The 20,640-nt window shown below is 48.7% G+C and overlaps 2 protein-coding genes across 3 annotated transcripts in view; both read left to right on the top strand.

The window, feature by feature from the left end:
- Positions 1 to 599: 599 nt before the first annotated feature.
- CDC6 (cell division cycle 6) lies at positions 600 to 11,859 on the top strand. Of its 2 annotated transcripts, none has more exons than XM_065909790.1 (12): positions 600 to 711; positions 1,642 to 1,832; positions 2,646 to 2,927; positions 3,052 to 3,251; positions 3,505 to 3,680; positions 4,042 to 4,148; positions 5,099 to 5,238; positions 6,334 to 6,434; positions 7,617 to 7,681; positions 9,850 to 10,052; positions 10,488 to 10,628; positions 10,941 to 11,858. In XM_065909790.1, the coding sequence occupies exons 2-12, from the start codon at positions 1,655 to 1,657 to the stop codon at positions 11,028 to 11,030; spliced, it is 1,683 nt and encodes a 560-aa protein (XP_065765862.1). In that variant the 5' UTR covers positions 600 to 711; positions 1,642 to 1,654; the 3' UTR covers positions 11,031 to 11,858. The 2 variants fall into 2 exon arrangements, with proteins under 2 accessions (XP_065765862.1, XP_065765861.1); XM_065909789.1 differs by lacking the exon at positions 600 to 711 and adding an exon at positions 718 to 838 and having other exon boundaries at positions 10,941 to 11,859.
- A 4,848-nt stretch (positions 11,860 to 16,707) lies between these two features.
- The window catches only part of RARA (retinoic acid receptor alpha), a 43,723-nt gene continuing 39,790 nt past the window's right edge, over positions 16,708 to 20,640 (top strand). The window contains exon 1 of the mRNA XM_065909664.1: positions 16,708 to 16,847. The gene's annotated coding sequence lies outside the window, so the exon portion shown is untranslated. The remainder of the gene's footprint in view (positions 16,848 to 20,640) is intronic.

Raw genomic sequence — 20,640 nt, 5'->3', positions numbered from 1 at the left:
TTGGAAAAGACCCTGATGCTGGGAAAGATTGAAGGCAGGAGGAGAAGGAGATGACAGAGGATCAGATGGTTGGATGGCATCACCGACTCAATGGACATGACTTTGAGCAAACTCCAGGAGTTGGTGATGGACAGGGAAGCCTGGAGTGCAGCAGTCCACGGGGTGGCAAAGAGTCGGACACGACTGAGCGACTGAACTGATTAACTGATTATGTAGTAGCTCTCTGAAAATCTAGCCCAATAGGATAATGAAAATGGGTACGTGCAACACTGAGAAAGGGCAACGAGAACGAAAAAGGGGCCTGGGAATACAGTAGCGAGCTGCAAAGACTACACCTCCCGCCGGGCTTTGCGGCGGGCCAGCGGGACTCACTCGGTCCCGGCGTCACCGCGCGTCTTTCCGCGGAGGCCCCGGATGTAGACGGGCCTGTGGGCGTGGCCTCACAGTGGCGCTAAGACCTGGGGCTCTCTTATTGGTCGTGTACCTTCCGGCTTGATTGGCTGTGAAGGAGGGGCCTGCCTCCGGCGTTCTGGCGACACCCAATCAGAAGCGTGGCCGGGCTTTGGCGGGAGGCGGGAAACCTGCGGCAGTGCAGATTTGGCGCGAGCGTGGCTGGGCTTTGCTGCTGTCGGTGTGGGGTTTATCCAGCAGCTTGTCGTGGACAGTCCCTAAAGTTGTCTGCCGGAGACGTGAGGAGGAGCCGGCACTGAGGTGACGCATCCCTGTATGGTGGAAAGGAGAAGAGACCCGGGTCCTTGGGGGCAGCGGAGTTTGTGAGAGCCTGGGGCAAGGACCGCGGGTTCTGTTAGGAGAGCTCAGATCGCTGGAAGCTGATGAGGTCGGGGTCGGGTAGCGAGGAATGCACCCTCGGAATGGTCTGACAGTTGTGCTGAGTGCGATAGGAGGGCGATGTTCCCCGAACATCTGGGATTATGTGGGACCGAGGTTGGGCGGAGTAGGGACTGAGGGCTTGGGGAAGCCTGTAAGTATGGGAGGCTGCTGCGCTAAGATGGTGATAATGTTCTACCCCGGGCCTGGAGCTAGAGAATTAGAAGTGTTATAGGCGCCAATTAAGATCAACTTCTTATTGCATGGTTTGAGTGGTTAAAAATTTGGGCTCGAGCCAGAATACCTGGTCTTGTATCTTACCTTGCTATGATGTTGGGTCTCACTGCCTCTCAGTTTTCTTATCAGTAAGAAAAGGATAATAGTACCTACCTCTAAAATGGTTGTAAAACTTAAATGAAAGTTCAAGTCACTCAGTCGTGTCCGACTTTTTGCGACCCCATCTCCAGAACAGAATACTGGAGTGTGTAACCTTTCCCCTCTCCAGAGGATCTTCCCAACCCAGGGATCAAATGCAGGTCTCCTGCATTGCAGATGGATTCTTTACCAACTGAGCCACAAGGGAAGCTGAGTAAACACCTAAAATACTTATAACAGCCTGTTATGTGTAGTAGGTAGACAAGGTATTTGTTGTTGCATAGATTTGGATATGAAGCAGAATTAAATGCTAAAATATCGTCACAACATAATCTGATTATGAAATGAGTGATGGTCATTGGTTTAAGTTACATGTTAATTATTTTTCCTTCACTTTTACATATTGACTGGATGTCCTGTTCCCTTTTTTGTACCCAGCTGTGCTGCCATCATGCCTCAAACCCGCTCCCAGTCACAGGCTACAATCAGCTTTCCAAGAAAGAAGCTGTCTCATATGGTGGACAAAGCTAAAAGCTCCAGTGACACCAAACTAGAATTGACAAATGCCCAGGCTATCCTGCGTTCTCCCTGTGCAAAAATTCTGCCTCTTAGCCCCAGAAAACGTCTGGGTAAGATGTCCATTGTTTGAGTACTTTTTAACCGGTAGCTCTCAACCTCTTTCTTAATAACAACATGCCTTTGAAACAGCTTTCTGAGTACAGTGAAGACGATTCTATTCCCTTTGGTTTTTTCAGAATGGTTGCTAACTGCTTATGGAACTTCAGAGTTAAGCCACTTTTGAAATCACTTTCTGAACTACTTGATAGGGCTGGTCTTCAATTCCTTAATACTGAACTTGGTTCTGTCAGTGTCGCTGTTCGTTACGTAGTATTTTGAAACTTGCCTCAGTGGTTGTGAAATTATGAGAAACAGGTGACAATTCTTGTGGTTGATAATCCTTTCTTGTCTTTTTGTTTTAAGTTTTGTTTTCTTTGTTCCTTTTCTTGTTTTAGCGCATTTATTATTTTTTTTTTTAATCACATCTATTTTTAATGAGAGGTGATTTAGTAGTATCTGGAGACATTTTTAGTTGTCATAACTGAGGGGATGCTACTGACAGTGGATGCTGCTCACTATGATACAGTGCAAGGACAGTCCCCCACAATGAAAAATTCTTTGGTCCAAGATATCAATGATGCCAAGGTTGGAAAGCCCTGTTTCAGAGCAAGCCTAGAATTTCCTCCCATTAAAACCTCTACCAACTAGTAAGACTCAGTGGTGCCATCTGGTGGCCGATGTTTGCTTCTGGCTGAGAGGCATTTTGGTGATTCTGACCCTGGTAGAAATTCATCCCCCTTTTGAGGGGCAGATGCAGAGATCTTTCCAAGTCCTTTTAGTGTCCACTGCTATGAGTGACCCATTCTGATCTTAATATGTTTCAGGTGACGACAACCTGTGCAACACTCCCCGTTTATCTCCCTGTTCTCCACCAAAGCAAGGCAAGAAAGAGAATGGTCCCCCTCGCTCACAGACATCAAAGGGACGCAGATTGGTATTTGACAATCAGCTGACAACTAAGTCTCCTAGCAAAAGAGAACACCCCAGAGTTCACCAAAACAAAACATATTCCTCAGTTCCGAAATGTCAGGACATCACAACCAATTCTGAGCAGAGATGTCCGCCAGAGAAAGAACCTGCATGTCTGAGACTGTTCAAGCAAGAAGGTTGGTTCTTACATGGCAGCTGCTGGTGCAACCTCGTAACCAAGGCTGGTGATTCCAAGTGAAAGCCGGTGGGTCTTCTCCGTCCCCTCTCTTGTGTCTAATTGTCCTTTCATGTCTGGCACAGGCACTTGCTACCAGCAAGCGAAACAGGTCCTGACTACAGCTGTCCCGGATCAGCTGCCTGCCAGGGAAAAGGAGATGGATGTCATCAGGAATTTCCTAAGAGAGCACATCTGTGGGAAAAAAGCTGGAAGTCTTTATCTTTCTGGTGCTCCTGGAACTGGAAAAACTGCCTGCTTAAGCCGAATTCTGCAAGACCTCAAGGTACATTGAGAGTCTGAATTATGATGCTCTTGCTAAAATGACATCTGGTTATTAAGGGTTAAGAAGCAGTGAAAGTACTTCAGGGATTGCAGTTTTCCCCCAAATAAGACATTTTTAATTTCACTGTCAAAATCTTTCCAAATGAAAGTGGAGCTTATTCTCTTATATGCTGTTAACCCCTCAAAGACACTTCACATTCCATCAGAAGTTTATTTGAGGCTAAACTAACTTGCCTGTTTGCATTTTTTTCTAGAAGGAACTAAAAGGCTTTAAAACTATTGTGCTGAATTGCATGTCCTTGAGGAGTGCCCAGGCTGTATTCCCAGCCATTGCTCAGGAGATTTGTCAGGAAGAAGTATCCAGGCCAGCTGGGAAGGACATGATGAGGAAACTGGAAAACCATATGACTGCAGAGAAGGGCCCCATGATGTAAGCGTTGCTCTACCGCATGTTGCTTTATGAAAGTCTGCAAGATCTGTTGCCCACAAACTCAGTCTCTTCTCTTGAATTTATTAGTTTACTCATAAAAAGAACATTGCCTGTATTTTCTCTCTGAGATGTAGTTACATAAGCTTAAAGGGGAAAAAGAAAAGAAAAAAGAAAAACCTTCTAATTTCAAATTGGGGGAAAATGTTTTCAAAGCTCATCGCCCTATGTTACCAAATGGGGTAGATGACTATCTTCAAACTGGTTTGAGGTGTAGGAATGTGACTTAGAGTCAGCCCACATCAAACAGATTGGAGAGTTAAGAAGGTGAACATGGATCCTCATTGCTTCTCTTTCTTTGTAGTGTGTTGGTATTGGACGAGATGGATCAGCTGGACAGCAGAGGGCAGGATGTCTTGTACACACTCTTTGAGTGGCCGTGGCTGAGCAGTTCTCGGTTGGTGCTGATTGGTTAGTGCTCTGTAGTTTCTGTTACATGGTGGTTCTAAAGACTTCTTTTTTAGATCTCTTCAGCTTATCAGTTTTGTTTTTTTTCACTGTGCCACATAGCTTGTGGGATCTTAGTTCCCCAACCAGGGATTGAACCTTGGCTATGAAAGTGAGTCGTCCTAACCACTGGACTGCCAGGGAATTCCGTTATCACCTATTATTTTATCTTACACCAGCTTTCTGCTTTCTTACCATAATAAGAATGTTACTATAGGGACTTCCATGGTGGTCCAGTGGTTAGACTCCACACTTCCATGGCAGAGGGCATGAGTTGGTCAGGGAACTGAGATCCCACATACTGTGCAGCTCAGTCAAAAAAAAAATAAAAATAAATAAAAGAATTTTAAAAAGGACAGTTATTATAAAATAATAGGGAACTTAATCAAATCAGGGCTTCCCTTGTGGGTCAGGCAGTAAAGAATCCGCCTACAATGCAGGAGATCAAGGTTCAATCCCTGAGTTGGGAAGATCCCCTGGAAAAGGGAACGGCTACCCACTCCAGTGTTCTGGCCTGGAGAATTCCATGGACTGAACGACTTTCACTTTCACTAATCAAATCAATTTTGTTAACTGAATAGAAATGACATAATATTGCATTTCAGCAACAGTCAATTTTGGGAGTGTCTGGTCTTGCTTATTAGTCAAAATTTTAAACCTAATTTGAAAAGAGCATTCTTCCCACATGCCGCGACGAAGGCCCAGCACAGCCAAGAAATAAAGAACACTTTAAAAAAAGCATTCTTCAATGATTGTGTACATCCTACTTAATGAGTATTGAGAGTGGGGGACAAGTGGGAAGCAACAGTTGGAATGCTGGATTATGTCTAGAAATTGTATTCAGCTTTCAGAGGTTTATTTTTCCTTTTAGGATGATTTGACCACTGATAAGTGTTACATTATCTCCTCCTCAGGTATTGCTAATACTCTGGATCTCACAGACAGAATTCTGCCGAGGCTTCAAGCTAGAGAAAAATGTAAGCCACAGCTGTTGAACTTCCCACCTTATACCAAAAATCAGATAGCTACCATCTTGCAGGATCGACTGAATCAGGTGAGTGCCAAGCACTGTACCAAGGTGTCTGTTCCTTGTATAACCTATGAAAGGGAAACCTAACCACGGCTCTAAAATATTTTGCTTTGATTGCATTGCTAAACAAGGCGTTTCGGTGGGCCATAGTGAGAACATTTTATGTGAATTTCCACCCATGGCTCCATTTATTGGGTGCTTCAGTGTTGGAATAAACATAAGAGAGGAGTCACTCAAATGCTTCTCTAATAGTCTTATGGAGCAGGAAATGGCAACCTACTGCAGTGTTCTTGCCTGGAGAATTTCATGGATAGAGGAGCCTGGCGGGCTACAGTCTCGGGGGTTGCAAACAGTCGGACATGACTGAGCAACTAACACAATAGTCTTAAAATAGGACCTGAGGGAGCTTCCCTGGTGGCTCAGTGGTAAAGAATCTGCCTGCCAGTGCAGGAGACACGGGTTCCATCCCTGATCTGGGAGGATCCCTTGAGCCTTGGAGCAACTGAACCTGGCAACCGCAACTACTAGAGTCTATGCTTCACAAGACAGAGGCCACCTCAATGAGAAGCCCGTTCACCACAACTAGAGAGTAGCTCCTGCTTGCCACAACCACTGAAAAGCCCATGCAGCAATGAAGACCCAGCACAGCTAAAAAGAAATAGAATTATTTTTTTTAATTAAAAGAAAAAATAGGGCCTGGGACTTCCCTGGCGGTCCAGTGGCTAAGACTTTGCACTTCCAAAGCAGAGGGACACAGCTTCTATCCCTGGTTGGGGAACTAAGATCCCATATGTCTCATGGTCTGGCCAAAAATTTTTTTTAAAAAATAGGACCAAGTAAACACTTTCTCTTGTAAATGACCAAGTAGATTTTAGTTTAGTGTAGTTTTGGTAATTTAAATTTCAGTTGCTTTTTCCCCCGTTGTGAACCTCTACCACATTCCTACAAAATGCTTTAGTGTATAAAATTCCCATTTCTAAGCAGAAAAGGCATCTCCTCGACCCGAAAGGTTGGTCAATCAAGTTTAGAATTAAGTGTGAAAGCAGTCATGTCTGAGACCTAAATTGCGGAGGAGGAGCCGTAGAGTTTCAACTGTGAACTTCTATGTCTTGTCCAAAGGCATCTAATGACCAGGTGCTAGACAATGCTGCCATTCAGTTCTGCGCCCGCAAAGTCTCCGCTGTTTCGGGAGATGTTCGCAAAGCGCTTGATATTTGCAGGTGAGTTATGGCCCTGTTGGCTGCTTTTATTAAAAAAGAAGAAATGCTGTTAATTGTCTGGCGTAACTCAAGTGAATGTGGCTTAAGAGGCTCCATTCTGCCACTTTTTACGTTCAGAAAGGAGGACTTGTTTCTCAGTGGGGAGCTCTGCATTTCCACCGTGTTAATGTCTGAAACATTATCAGTCCATTACCTACAGAGGGGGAAACAAATGAGATGTTGCTGGCACTCCCTGTGGTGATTATAGATTGGTTAATTACATTTGTATTAAAAAAGACTCCAGTTTACTTTTCCATTAGCTGGTCTCAAGCAGGTTTATTTATGGACCTGAACCATCCTTGCCTTGAGACTTTTTTTGCCCCCTTCCTTTGCTTTGGTGAGCACCCCTTCCTCCAGCTGGTGGTCCCCCACAGTTGTGTTCCGGACCTCTCTCTCTCTCTCCCTTCCCATCCCCCGGCCTCTCCTGCTGGGGAAAGCCTCTGTGCTGACTGATGAAATTTCTTCTTTCCCAGTAGGAACACTGGGTCCATTAAAATGACACTTGCTGTGTTGGCCCGCTGGTCCAACCTCCCCCTACTGCCATGCAGAAGATCCAGGTCTGGCTCATGGCTTCCTGTGGGCAAAGTACTTTGGAGAGAGCAGTGGGAGAGTAAGCTCTTCCTCTTGCTAGATGGTGTGATCCTGGATTTGAAAGTTCTTCCCAGTCAGCAAACTACTTGGATAAAGACTGCAGCTATGAGCAAGAGTCATGTAGGCCGGTGTGGTTTTAGCCTACACATAGCCTATGTATAGATAACTGCGGGCTCTTCTCAGGTCTGGTGTGTGTGGGTGGTACTGCCTCTCTTTAGTCAGTCACCCACACTGGATGTCCTCTCTTCTATCCATGACATGTTTTCCTTGTCCAAAATATTATCATTGGCTCAATGTAGGATGACTTACTTGGCCTCTGTAAGAGAAAATCGAATAGTGTTGAAGTTTCTCAGATTCCCTGGGCCATGATTTATTTCGAGGCAATTAAGTCCCCTGGAGTTGAGGCATAATCCAATTTTCTTGGGTTTTAAAATTATAAAACATGTTGCTTTGTGTTAATGTGCCTGTTTTTGGGCTTGGTGGTTTGGTGTGGTGTTTGGTTTGGCTCAGCCTAAATTAACTCTAGAAATTCTTTTTTTTTTTTTTTTACAGGAGGGCTATTGAAATTGTAGAGTCAGATGTCAAAAGTCAGACTATCCTCAAACCACTCTCTGAATGTGAGTAGTTTATCTCTGTTCCCTCTTCTTTTATAATTAGAAGCTTTACTTTTCTGAAAGAGATAGAAAGATGAGATGGGCATAGTTAAATCCTGTTATCCATTTGTGTATGGGTGTCTGTGTTTTTCATCAATTTCATCTACTTTATTTCAGTCTTGCCTGCCAGTGCTGTAATCCACACATTACTGGAAATGAGTTCTCCAGGGTGTTACATGAATAGTTGGGACAGAGTCGGTTTTATTTCCAAGTCCTAGGAATGAAAACTAGACAGTAAGATTGGATCAGCTTCTCTCTGGGTACTTATATTGAGTGCACTTTAGGTCTTGATATAGGTGAAAGCAAAGCCCAGGAAATAAGAGTCAGACAGGGAAAGAATTAGTTCAACTTGGGATATCGCTAGACTTTCAACAAGCCTCAGAAGGTGGTGATACAAAGATAGCATTGCTACAGTAAACTGCAAGCTTTCACAAAAACGACAAAATTAGTTTTCCTTTCCTTCAGCCTTGTCCTCTTAGCTATAGAGGATGTAAAATGGCCATGAACTACATATCTTGTGGTTAATATCCAGTGTTAATCTTTAGAAACAGGACAGTCTGATTTGATTGTTTCTTCCTTATCATCAACTTGTTGAAAGAAGATTAATAAAAATATTTCAGAAGTAGCCAAACAGTGCTTTGACTGATAGTAGGTAATACTTGCCAGTGCACAGACTAGATACTGGTTTCTCTTCAACTTTTCACATCATTCCCTTTTTCCCCTACCAGTAACATTTAGGCTTGTCAGTGGACCCTGTGATTACCACTCACACACACAGAACTAAAAGAAGTTGTGACTTCTTTCATAAATTATTAAACTAATTTAATTCCTGTCTTTTAACCTCTGGTAGATGTGGTTAGCTTTAATGGCTTTAGAAAGCTACAGGGAGACTGACTTTAACTAAATATAAGAAGACACTTTCCTGGACTTCCCTGGTGGGTCCAGGGAAGTGGTTAAGACTTCGCACTTCCAGTGCAGGGGGTTTGGGTTTCATCCTTGGTTGGGGAACTAAAACCCCACATGCCTCGTGGTGCAGCCAAAAAGAAAAAAAGAAGGCACTTTCCATTAAAGAGCACTAGCTGGTCTTCTTTTGACACAGAGGGGGTGTCCCAGTATTGAAGAGACTCAGACACAAGCTGGGTAGGTGACCCCTTCTTGGTGTTATGAAAAGACTCAGCCATTGAATAGGGAGTAAGACTAGACCTGAATTCGTCTCAACTTTGTGAGATTCTGCTTCTTGACCACTGAACTCCAGTTTCTCCAGTATGCTTAGTCCTCGGTAGCATCCTGTCTGTGATCATGAAATTGAAACAGTGAAGGACAGGAAAGCCTGGTGTGCTTCAGTCCACGGGGTTGCAGAGTCGTACATGACTTAGCAGCTGAACAACAACAATCGAAGCAACCTCTTGTGGGACAACTGACTTGGTCTCAGGAAGTAACATGAGGCAAAGTTTGTTACAGAGCAAATCCTCCTCCGTCTTGCCATTCCTGCATCCAAACAATGAGGCCACAGTCCTCTGTGGCTCCTTGGCAGTTTCCCAACCTCCGGCCTCTGAGATGGTGCTATCTGCTGAAATATCCGATGACATTTTCTCAAGTGTTGCTCTCCTAGAGATCGGTTTGGGCAAATGAACCAAACCTCAAAGGTCATTTGGGGAGGCTATCTAGAGGCCTTAGGACTGTCCACGTTTAGCCACTCATTTGATTTGAAATATTAGGTAATTTTTCCAGCCTTTAACAATAACCAGGCCCAGCCATGTTTGTTTCAAGGTTCTGTCCTTCTTTGTCTCAGATATTAGGAAACTTACATCAGTTCTCTGTCTGGTCCTTATTCTTTCATGAGGTAGATTTCATCTCTTTGACATTAAATTGCATCATACCAGATAAAACAGCTCACCGTTTTGCCTAGAAAGGATAACCCTACTTTCCAAGTCATGTCATATTTTGGCATCTTCCTGAGGATCACACTGTGTCTCATCCTTTGACTTCGTGTTACAGACCTGGAACCTCTCTGTTTTGCTCTTGAATTTCCTTCCACTAAAACATAGTATCTCATCTGTCTTGATTCATATTTAATTGTAAAAATACAATATTTAAAAAATCAAATTAATCCTGATCTATTTACTTGCTAGGTAAATCACCCTCTGAGTCACTGGTTCCCAGGCGGGTTGGTGTTATTCACGTATCACAAGTCATCTCGGAAGTTGATGGAAACAGAATGCCTTTGAGCCAGGAAGGAGCACGAGATTCCTTCCCCCTCCAGCAGAAGATCTTGGTCTGCTCTTTGCTGCTCTTGACCAGGAGGTTGAAAATCAAAGAGGTCACCCTGGGGAAGGTTAGTCAGGAATCTCAACAGATGGAGCTGGGGTGGAGAGGAGAATCTGCTTTGCAGAGCAGATATTTTCCTAAAGGCCTATGATGCTGCAGCTGATGTGAATTAAAAATGGATTTTAACGGTGAGAATAAGTACTGGTATCATGTAAAAGGCAGCTGACTTTTATTTCCCTTGGGCTGTGGCTGAGACTTTACCATTAATCTTCTCCCCTTTATTTCTGCCTCTCCCCATGAAACACAATAAAGCCCCCTCCTTGCATTGCAGTATTGGTTTTCGGCGGTACCTCCAGAATGCAAGGATTTTATTGAAAAGGGAGAGCATTAGGGTATTCAGATAACTCTTTTGCAAACCCAGATTTACATTATTTTAAAAGATTACAAAGTTAGAAGAGATAGGGCTTTTAAACCACATTTGTTTTCCCTTGTTTCCGTCCAGTTATACGAAGCCTATAGTAACGTCTGTCGCAAACAGCAGGTGGCAGCTGTGGACCAGTCAGAGTGTTTGTCACTTTCAGGTCTCTTGGAGGCCAGAGGCATTTTCGGATTAAAGAAAAACAAGGAAACCCGCTTCACAAAGGTACAACGAACTGCTTCTTTGTGACATTGCTTTTAATTGTCCTGCTTTGAAGAGCTTATCTTTTGCTAAAGTAAAGATTTAAAAATGATCCCAATTAGATAAACACTTTTTTTTTGTTGTTAGGTAGGATTTAAGGCGTGTGAAGATATGGCTATAGTATGAATCAGATTTTTTTCCCCCATGTTATTGGAAAAGCAGTGTTTAATTTGCTTGACTCTTGTGAGAAAAGTTGAACATAGTAAAGGTTTCTGTAATAAAAACTTGGCTTTTGTGAGTTCTCCACCACAAAAAGTCCTTTTCTCTTCCCTGCAGGTGTGTCTGAAGATTGAAGAGCAGGAAATAGAGCATGCGCTGAAAGACAAAGCTTTAGTTGGGAATATCTTAGCTACTGGATTGCCTTAAATTCTTTTCTACTAATACCCCACCCGGAAGTATCCAGCTGGCATTTAGAGACCGATGGAGTCTTCATTTTAGTACTTTATACACTCAGGTCTGAAAGCAGATAACCTTTTTTTACTTAAAACTGATAAAATCTAATCTATAGATTCGTGACTATTAGCACAGAATTACACCTTTGAGTTTTATTATATTTATGCATTACAAACTACCAAGTAGACCCTTTTAAATTACATTCACTACCTCTACCCTGAGTGTGCCCCTAACCAACATGCTTATAAGTATACAGATGGATGCTGCAGGAAGTTCATATATTTATTTCTTAGTCTCCTAAAACATTGGTATATTTTTAAGAACTTTTGGATGAGAGGAAGCAGAACGAAAAAGGAGACTCCAGACAAATAAGCAAGTTGATGTGGAGATTTGGACACTTTGATCAAAGGATATCTTTTTTTTTGGAGTGTACTGTGTTCATGTTATGTTGCAGATACTACCACCCTGTGACATTTTAAAGACTCGGTGAATTTCCTGGGCACTCCCAAGGTTGTGGGGGTGGTCAGGAGAATGTGACTACAGATTGTGAATATATTTATTTTCAAGTTGCAGTCTTTGTCTTCTTCAGCAATCACATTTCAAGAGAGCTCAAACTTTTCAGAAGGCAACATGAAAATTCCTCCCCAAACTGTCCCATGGTCCTAGCTGCCCTCAGCTGAAGCCACTTGTTTCAAGACGCCCTTGTTTGGGTTTGGATTGTCATTGAAACCTCATTTTCCCAGTCTTCTTAGATAAATTAATCCACATGGTTACTCAAGTCCCCACTTTTCTGGTTTGGCTTCCAGTGACATTAAATCGCAATTTGTGATGGGGACACCAGAGGGCGCCATGATAACACTGACTATCTGAGGAGTGCAGGTGTGGGATGGGGTAGTTTTGAGGGAAGGGAGAAAAAAACCTGATGTTTGATTCCTCTGGGAGATTGCTGTACTTTTATAACTCAAGCATATGCTTGGAATGCAAACCATGTGTGATAGGAATGGTCTGACAGCCAGTGACCAAGTCTGTGCTGCTCCCTGGGTTCTGCCTCCTGCCCTCCTGACAGGGCCTGGGTTTGAGAACTTGATATGTGTACAAATGATCAGTTGGCCACTGTTTCATTCATGCTGCCCACTGTATCCCTGCAATGTGATCTGGGCTGCGGCAGGTGGCACAGGATAGAAGGGCACACAGAGCCCTCTGAAATGAACGCTACCTGCTAGTGTGTGTAGCAGAGCGTAGTCTGTAGACAGGAGTCTGAATGTCTCACACTCCTTCACTAGAGCATTTGTTCCCTCTGAGGTCAATTTGCGAGGGGAGAACACTAGTCTCTACCTAGCAGCTTAGAAAGTGTCCGGGGCTATAAGGGTTAACGAGCATAATTGCAGAGATTGTCCGAAGGCTGATGGAAAGCAGAGACTGAATGGGATTGAGAACAGATGCGAGGCTTGATTTAAATTACATTTTATTGGATGCTGCAGCCTTAAGAGACGTGACTGCTTTACAGTTTGTTTCCACACTGTGGGCAGCTGCTGTCTGTTCTGTGTCCACAGTAGGATCCTGCCCAAAGAGGAGCAACCTCCCCACCTCGTTGTGTTTGAGGCTTGGCGCCTTCCTCTTAACTATAGGGCTGGAGTCAGGAACATGGCTTGACTCGCACTGGGGCTGCTGTGTATCCTCTATGGCACTGAGCCAAGATCGCATTTGCAGATTCAAAGAGGCCAAATTTCTTCCCCCCTCTACCTCCTCCCTCTCCCTTTCCCCTGGTATTAGGAAATCGGGTTTTCTGTGTACTGGTTTGTTCGTTTTCCTTCCCTTCGGTTCTCCCCCCACTGTCAATTTCTAGGTCATTGCTGCTCTTAAGACTTCAGCAGTTGGAACGGGGTTGGTTCCGTCAACGATGCGTGAAGCTGACTTCGAGTCCCTGCTTGGCTTCCGCTGCCCTTGTGGGAGCACAGGCTGATGTATGTTTTGTCAGCGGAGTCTTAAATGTAATTCAGACAGCCGGGGAGCAGACAGAGCAGGAAGAAAGTCCTTTACTCGCCGAAGCTGAGAGCCCTGGGAAGCCAGTGGGATTTTAAGGGGGCTGGGCTGGGCTTGTGGTTACTGGTTTCTGCCAAGAGCATAGGCCGTTTCACATGGAGTAGTGGCAGAGATGCTGACCTACATTCTTCCTCTCGAAGGTGGTGGGGTGTGTGTGTCTGTCTCCTGGTTTATTTATTTCTTCACAGAAGCAGAGGAAGCTTCTATAGTGTTGGGTGGGTATTGCCATGGAACGCACACAGACACAATAAAACTGGTGTGAGTTTCAACCCCGGAGCTGCAACTGACAATTCTGGCTCAGTGAAGACCTGCCTGTGGCTGGATGACTGGCAAGAGGGTGTGAGGTCCAAGCTGCCCAGAGATCCAAAGTTGGCAGAGCTCTTTCCTTCTTCCCCCTCATTGCGCCCTTTTAAGATACACCAATAAAAACTGAAAAGTAGGAAGGAGATACGACTTGGGGCTTTTTAAAAATATCTGTGGAGAGGTTACCTTGACTACTGAGAGAGAGACCAAAACAGAGCCGAGGTGGAGAGCTTTTTTAACACTTGTATCTGTCCCCAACACTTAGTACAGGGCCCGAGACCTGGGTGGGGGTGGGGGGCGGTGTTCCATTAACAGTTGTTGAGTGAACAGATCCATGACGGACTAAGACGCTGCCTCCCTCTCCATCTTGAGGACAGTTCTGATCTGGAGGCAGCTGGGGGGCTGGTGCTTCTTCACGAAGGTGGAGCAGGAGAGGGGGCGCTCCATTCCGTGGCACGTGTCGGCGCGGTGCTTCTCAGCCTCACAGATGCGTTCCAATGGCTCCCTCTGAAGTGATACTTTGCTTGAGGCAACTTGCATGTTGCTCCCAGGAGGCCCTGGCTTTGGGGGAGAGAGTCCCACCTACTGGCTGGGAGGAGGGGGTGTCTGTCCGGATGTTACCTGGTGTTCCCAGAGGTGGGCCAGAAGCTGCGCAGCCTCTAGTTGGCAAGGGGCTGGGGAGGAGCCCACCTTTGGGGTCTTGTGCTGTTTTAACTTTCGAGGAAAAGGTGTGAGCTCAGGTTCCTCCTGAAAAGATCAGGTGCCCTCGGAGACCTTGTAAGTTACACGGACAGCAGCAGGTCTCCGCCTTCTCAGAAGGGGTGGGTCTGCAGGGGGAGAAGCTGTGCCCTCTGGCCTCCCCTTGATTTTCAACCCCGGCCCCAGGGTGCTGGCAGTAGAAGCTAATTGGGTGCGAGGGGCCTGGGTAAAGGCTGTCTGAAGCCTGGCAAAAGGAGGGAGCCAGCTCCTTTTTTAAAAAGCTCTAATTGAGTTCTGAATCAGCCTCGCTGCCTTTGATCCCGCCTCTGTTTCCCACACTGCCTGAAAGAAGCTTCATCAGCACTTTGCAACAAGGGTGCGCCTGCTCCCCACGCCCGCCCCCCGCTCCTGACGCTCTGCCGCCGCCATCCGCTGCTCGTCTCCTCCAGTTAAGATAATGAAGACGCTGAGAGAGAAAATGTGTATTTAATAAGGGTGGGGGTAGGGAGGCGGGAAGGGGCAGCCAGGGCCTTCCCTAGTTTGGGGCCCAGCCAAGGCTGGGCTGAAAGCAAAGCTAGAGTAAGACTTGGCCCCAGGGTGTGGGGGTTTCTGGGCCTAGATCCAGTTGACTTCACTGCCTGCTGTTTGCCCTAAATTCCCCCACCTCCACCCTCTCACCCCCACACTCCTTTCTTTCCTCTCTGCGTGCTCCCAGTGGGAAAAGCGAGTCTTGCTTTGACCTTATTTTCAGCTGGTAGCTTGGCCTACGGCGTGGTGCCCCCCACCCCAGAGTCAACAGCAAGGTCGGGCTAGGGCAGCCCCTCCAGCCTGGGCCTGTAGAAGCTGTGGGTTCACAGTGGGGGGTGAAAAAGAGCTGGAGTTAATGAAGACCAGCTGTAGTCTGGGTTCTGCCCACACTTAGCTGCGGGCCAGCCTTTGGTGGTGGTGAGAAGGATGAGGGTACGTGACCTCCATCCCTGGGCACAAGGATATCCTGTGGCAGCTGAGGCTGGTTCTGCTCTCTGAGCGTGGCTTTATCCTTAGGTTGTAACAGAGTCTGTTTCCCTCTTCCCCTGCTCCTCCCCTCCCCAATGACACTCAGCCCTTATTGAGCTTTATAACTGTAGTGGTGGCCCAGCTGAGATCTGAAGATCTCCAAGCTCTTCTGTAAACACTCATTAACTGCCTGGGAAGAACCCAGAGCCCTGGTTAACAGCTGGGAGAGAACTGAGGCACATTAGGGTGAAAGGCTTGACCTGAACTCACCCCACCGGCTCCACCCTGGGGCCCTCCAAACCTGCCATCCAGCTCCTCTCCCCAGTTCCTGCCAGACTGAGGCAATGCTGCCACCCTCTCCCCACTTCTAGGAAGAGGCCGTGCCCTCTCCCTTCCATGACTGTGTCCCTGACTTCCCCTGGCCCTTCACCCCATGACGTTTCCCCTGCTTTGCTGCTGGAGGTGTGTGCAACTCCCCTTGCAAAATGTTTACCAGGCCCTCTGCAGCCTTCCCTCCATATTCCTTGGCCCACCTTGCCCCCCAACCCTGAGTTTTCCCTTTGAGAAAGTGGGCTATCCTAAACTGGGTCTGTAACCTTGAAGTTGCGGGCTTCCCTAGTGGCTCAGCGGTAAAGAATCCACCTGCCAAAATGCAGGATTTGATCCCTGGGTCAGGAAGATTCCCTGGAGAAGGAAATGGCAACCCTCTCCAGTGTTCTTGCCTAGAGAAGCCCAGGGACAGAGGAGACTGGTGGGCTACAGCCCATAGGGTCACAAAGAGTCGGACATGACTGAGCGACTAAACAACAAACTTGAAGTTGATCTAATTATGCTGAGGCCCTCTTGCCCCCTATTTATCCTAAACAGTACCTGGGAAAATACTCTCCTTTAACATATTCATTCTAATAAAGCTTCAGGATCCTATTGAGGGCCGCATAGGGAGCCCGAGTCGACCCCTAGGTTCTGCATCCCCTTCCTTCACTGACAGTTGCCATTTCTGCCAAAGGATGTAACCCAAAGACTCCCAGCCCCACCAGCTTATCCTCTCACCTGGCTACCTATACCTGCACAGCCCAACACACTCCCGGACACACAGGCCTCAGTCTAAGGATATAAAAATGCCAATTTCCAATTGCTACCTAAGTCATACTGCTCTTTCCACTTGCTAGAAATCAGTGTCTTCTTTCCCCTTGGCATGACCTCCTCCTCCTAGGCATTTAGGAATAATTTAGGGGAGACTGCTTTGTCTAGGAGGAGGAGGGTAAAAGTGAGTTCCTGTCCAAAGTAAACACCCCCCTTCCCTAGTCCCAGGCTAGTTGAGAGTGGTGAGAAAAGCCATCTTGACCCCACCTTCAGTCCCAAAGCTCAAATCCATCCGTTCAGGCCAGGCAGAAGCAATGTTTTCTTTAATTCTGTCCCATAATATCCTCAACTAAAATCTCCCATGTGCTGTGTATTTGACACCGGGGACTGTGGCTGTCCCCAGCCCATGACTCAGACCTCGTCTTTCACCAGTGAGTTCTTTCTGCCCCACCGGTCCAGCTCTGCACCCGCTGACCCAGTCACGGCTGGTGGAAGAGGGCGGGGAGAGCCTACTGTTTGGAGAGTGGGCTTTAGGACCCAGCGGGAACCTGTGCCTCTTGCAGCAGCCTAACCCAGAAGCAGGGGGGAATCCTGAATCGAGCTGAGAGGGCTTCCCCGGTTCTCCTGGGAACCCCATCGCCCCCCGCCGGCACGCACCTGAGTCAGGTAGGACCTCGAACACCCCTTCCCAAATCTGCCTCGGCCGCCTTCCGCCCGGCCTCTCCGCTTCTCATCTGGCCGTTTCCCTCTCGGCAGTTCAGGCTTTCCCCATCTCTCCTCCCCCACGGCTCGCTGTAGTCCAGGGAGGTGGGGGCCTGGGAACACTGGGGTGCCTGGGAGCTCCGAGCCCCGGCGCCCTCCGGCGCCCTTGCTGCACGCCCCTCAGGCGTTCCCGTTCTCCAGCTAAGAATGGAAAGTGGGGGTAAGGTCTGCCCGGGCGCCAGACCCCGCACCCTCCTTTGCGGTGGTTCCTAATCCCCCTTCCCCCACCTCACCTCGAGGGGAGAGCCGGCACGCTAAGGTGACGGGGAGCCGGACCAGGAGGCCGCTGGGGAAGCCAAGACCCCCTGGGGATTTCTCTCTTGCTTCCTCCCTGCCCTCCCTCCCCGCCCCCCCAGCCCTAAGAGCCCAGGACTTTGCCCCCCACTCCCCGCTCGCCTTGTACAACCAGTGCCCGCATCCAGGCTCATGGCACGCTGGAGTGGCCAAAGGCTGTGCGGAGGGTAGTGGAGATTGTGAGCTTTTTTGGGGGGGTGGGGGTGACCTTTCCCTGGGGCGGCAGGAAGTTCTTTCAGGTTAGAGCCCTTCCTATCCTTGCCAACACCTCAACACCTATGGAAAAGTGTGTGTCCCCTCCCCCCCCCCCCCCCCCCCCACCGTGTGTGTGTGTGTAGACCATATGGTTGTAAGATCTATAAGCTCAGGAGAGAGGTGGCTATATGTATGGAAGGGGAGAGATTCCCAGAGTGTGGCCCAGGCCAGAATAGACTCAGCCCAGATGGCTGGGGAAGGGGGTGTGGACCAAATCAGGGAGGCCACCCAGCCATGCCAGCTCCCTGGGATCCTTGGCTTTCAGAGCTCGAGCTCCTGGTGTTACCCTGAAGCTTCTGCCCTCCTGCAGGCTCTCTGGGAGAGAGGGGTGGCTGATACCTAGTGTTTACGGGGACTTGTTTGTCCCTCTCCTGGGGGGCTGACAGGCCTTGTTCTCTGAAGATCTAGGGCATCTCATTCTGGTTTGGTGCGTTGGCAGGAGGGGTGTATGACTTGTCTGAGTAACCGTGTGTGTACGTGTGTGTATTGCCTCTGGGTGTAGCAGACTGGGCTGGGGAGCCATGGAAGAGACAGGTCACACTTTGAGGGAACCCCTCTAGCCCTGTGTGGCGGGTGGGTGGCGCACCTCTATCTGGTCACTCTACATAGGTGTAGGGTATGTTCTGTATTCCTCCATGATTCCCCAGATCCCCTAAGGGGTGGTTTTGGAGGAAAATAGGGATAATGGAGTGACTTCAGATTCAGTTCTGCTCTTGACCCAGGAAGGAAAGTAAATTCTGCTTGTGAGCAGTGGACTGAGAATCAGGCCTGAATTTGAGACTCAGCTTGCTCATTTGACTACGTGCATTTATACAGGTCTCTAAGCCTCTAGTTTCTTAATTTATAAAAATGGCTATTAGTAACAAGCCCGGCTTGCCTGATAGGGATGCAGCCATAAAGACCTCATAAGACGATGTATCCTACAGCCCAGTGCAAATGGTAGTGGGTGGGGGGTGTGGTGGGGTGGGGGTGGGGGGGATAGTGTTCTAGGATGGGATTCTTTTTCTAATCTAGGTCATCTCTCTGCCTTCAGTTTCCTTCCCCCATCTTTGCCCATCTCTGGGATGGAAGAACCAGGTTGTTGCCCTAGGGGCTGCAGAATTCCCCTAATGCAGGTCATAGCTGGCTCCCAGCTCTCTGGTCCTCTGGGGCTCCACACCTTCTCCCCTGAGCCCCTCTCCACCTTCCTCCTGCCATTCCTGCTCCGCGTCCTTGTCCCTGTCTCTCCCCTGCCCAGTGGCCTCCTTGTCCGGCTCATTGGGCAAGAGCCCTAATCGGATTCGACAGCTGAGATATGTGTGGCGGCCGAGAGCAGGCGGGAGGGAAGCCAGTGGGAGGATGGTATGAGGGCTGCCCCTGGCACTGCCCAGGCCTCCCAGGCACCACCTTGGGCCTGCTGACTCCTGACTTGGCTGGGCCCCAGGGGAGGGGTGCCAGGGGAAGCTCAGGAATGAACAGGCTGAGGTCTGGAGATAAGGGGAGGGGGGAACACACTTAGGTCCCTAGGACCTCCCTGTTATTTAGTGCCCTTAATAAGCACTTCCGACTCTGAGAGGCTCTGATGGGAGGAGAGGAGAGCAGGTGAGAGCTTGACTGGCCTGCCCTGCTTCCCACATCCCTAGGGCTCTGCCTTCTTCTCCCTTCTTGTTCAGAAATGTGTTCACTTTCCCCCTGCAGCCTCTCTGGCCAGTTCTTCCTGGAGGGTCACCTCTGGGAGCTGCTGGGGGCACTTGTGTCTGCCTCTCTCTAGGCTGTTTCCTCCCCTCCGAGGTATTTCTCTCACTCCCTCCCTGGGCCAGGAGCCAAGGCTCCTGGGTTTCCCGCCTGCCTCCTGGTGCAGAGCTGCCCTAGGCCTCCAGAGAGTCGCTAAGCTGGTTTCCTTCCTCCTGCACGGGGAGGGCCTTCTCCCAGGGCTTGGAGGTGTCAGGAGTCCCAGGTGGGATGGGGTGGAGGCTCTGTAGCCCCTGGCACCCAGAGCCCGGCTCCTCCCTCCCAGCCTCTGACTCAGCTTGGGGGCAGCATATGCCCAGCCTGGCAGGGATGGCCTGTTCTTGCCTCCAGGCTTCCATCTTTACGTGTGGGAGCCAAGACCTCTCCTCTAAAGCTTTTTTTTTCCTATGGTATCTGGGGGTGGCTACCGAAACCCCTCTGTCTGCACCCACACATTTAGGGGAACGGGGGATTAGCATAATTGAGGCTGGGGCACTATTTTGTCTTCCTTCCAGCTGGGCCAGGATGAAGAGAACCAGCACAGACTTCCCCACACCAATTCCCTCTGCCCTCAAAAGACCAGTCCGTGGAGCCAGGCCCTGCCCTCTCAGTGCCCACAGTGTGGTTGGCACTGATTTGTCAGAAATTGGGAAGGTTTCCCTCCAGACCGCTGGCCTCCTCTCCCCCTCCTGTGGGGTGAGGACAGCTCTCAGATTGTAGGCACTTATGGGCAGGCCTCCCCCTCGGGAAGGGGTGTGGGGTGCCCCTGAGATGGCCAAGTTGGCACTCGTCCCAGGCTGGAGGGCTGGACCTGATTTGGGACTGGGAGTTTGTGGGGGAGAGCGGGACATGGGCCTCCCTGCCCCCCTCATTTCCTGCTCTTTGGGCAGCTGTGGGCGAGAAAGGCTGCGGGGACTATTTTTAGTTGGTCTGTCCCCTGGCAGGAGGGACGTGCAGAAGAGCACGGGGCAGGCAGAGGGGCTGGCCAAGGTGAGGGTAAGCCGGCGGCGGAGGAGTGAGGAAGGGCCAGGGGGGCAGTAGACAGAGCAAGGAGGAGGCGTGGTGGGCAGGGGTCGGGCCTTGAGAAGAGGGTCCTGATCAGAGGATGGGCTGGACTGGCCGGGGGAGTCCTGGGGACCCCCAGGGCTCTCTCTATCCCAATAGAACCAGGAGGGGCTTTGGAGGCACCTGGCCCATCCCTTTGCCCTACAGAGGGGGAAAGAGGGGATGTGATTTGCCCTTGGACATTCACCCCATCATTGACTGCTTTGGAACCCCAATCCAGGCCCCTTGCGCCCTTTGTTTTTCTTGTCACAGCCCCTCCCCCCACTGGGCTGTGCTCCCTCCGTCTGTCTGTCCGTCCGGCAGCAAGTAGGGCCTGGCCAGGCTCCTGGTCTCTTTCCCTCTCTGCTTGTTTATGCAGGGTCTTTGGTAAACC

This window comes from Muntiacus reevesi, chromosome 18, assembly GCF_963930625.1.
Source record: "Muntiacus reevesi chromosome 18, mMunRee1.1, whole genome shotgun sequence".
Classification (NCBI taxonomy): Eukaryota; Metazoa; Chordata; class Mammalia; order Artiodactyla; family Cervidae; genus Muntiacus; species Muntiacus reevesi.
This window is presented reverse-complemented; position numbering and strand designations above follow the sequence as displayed.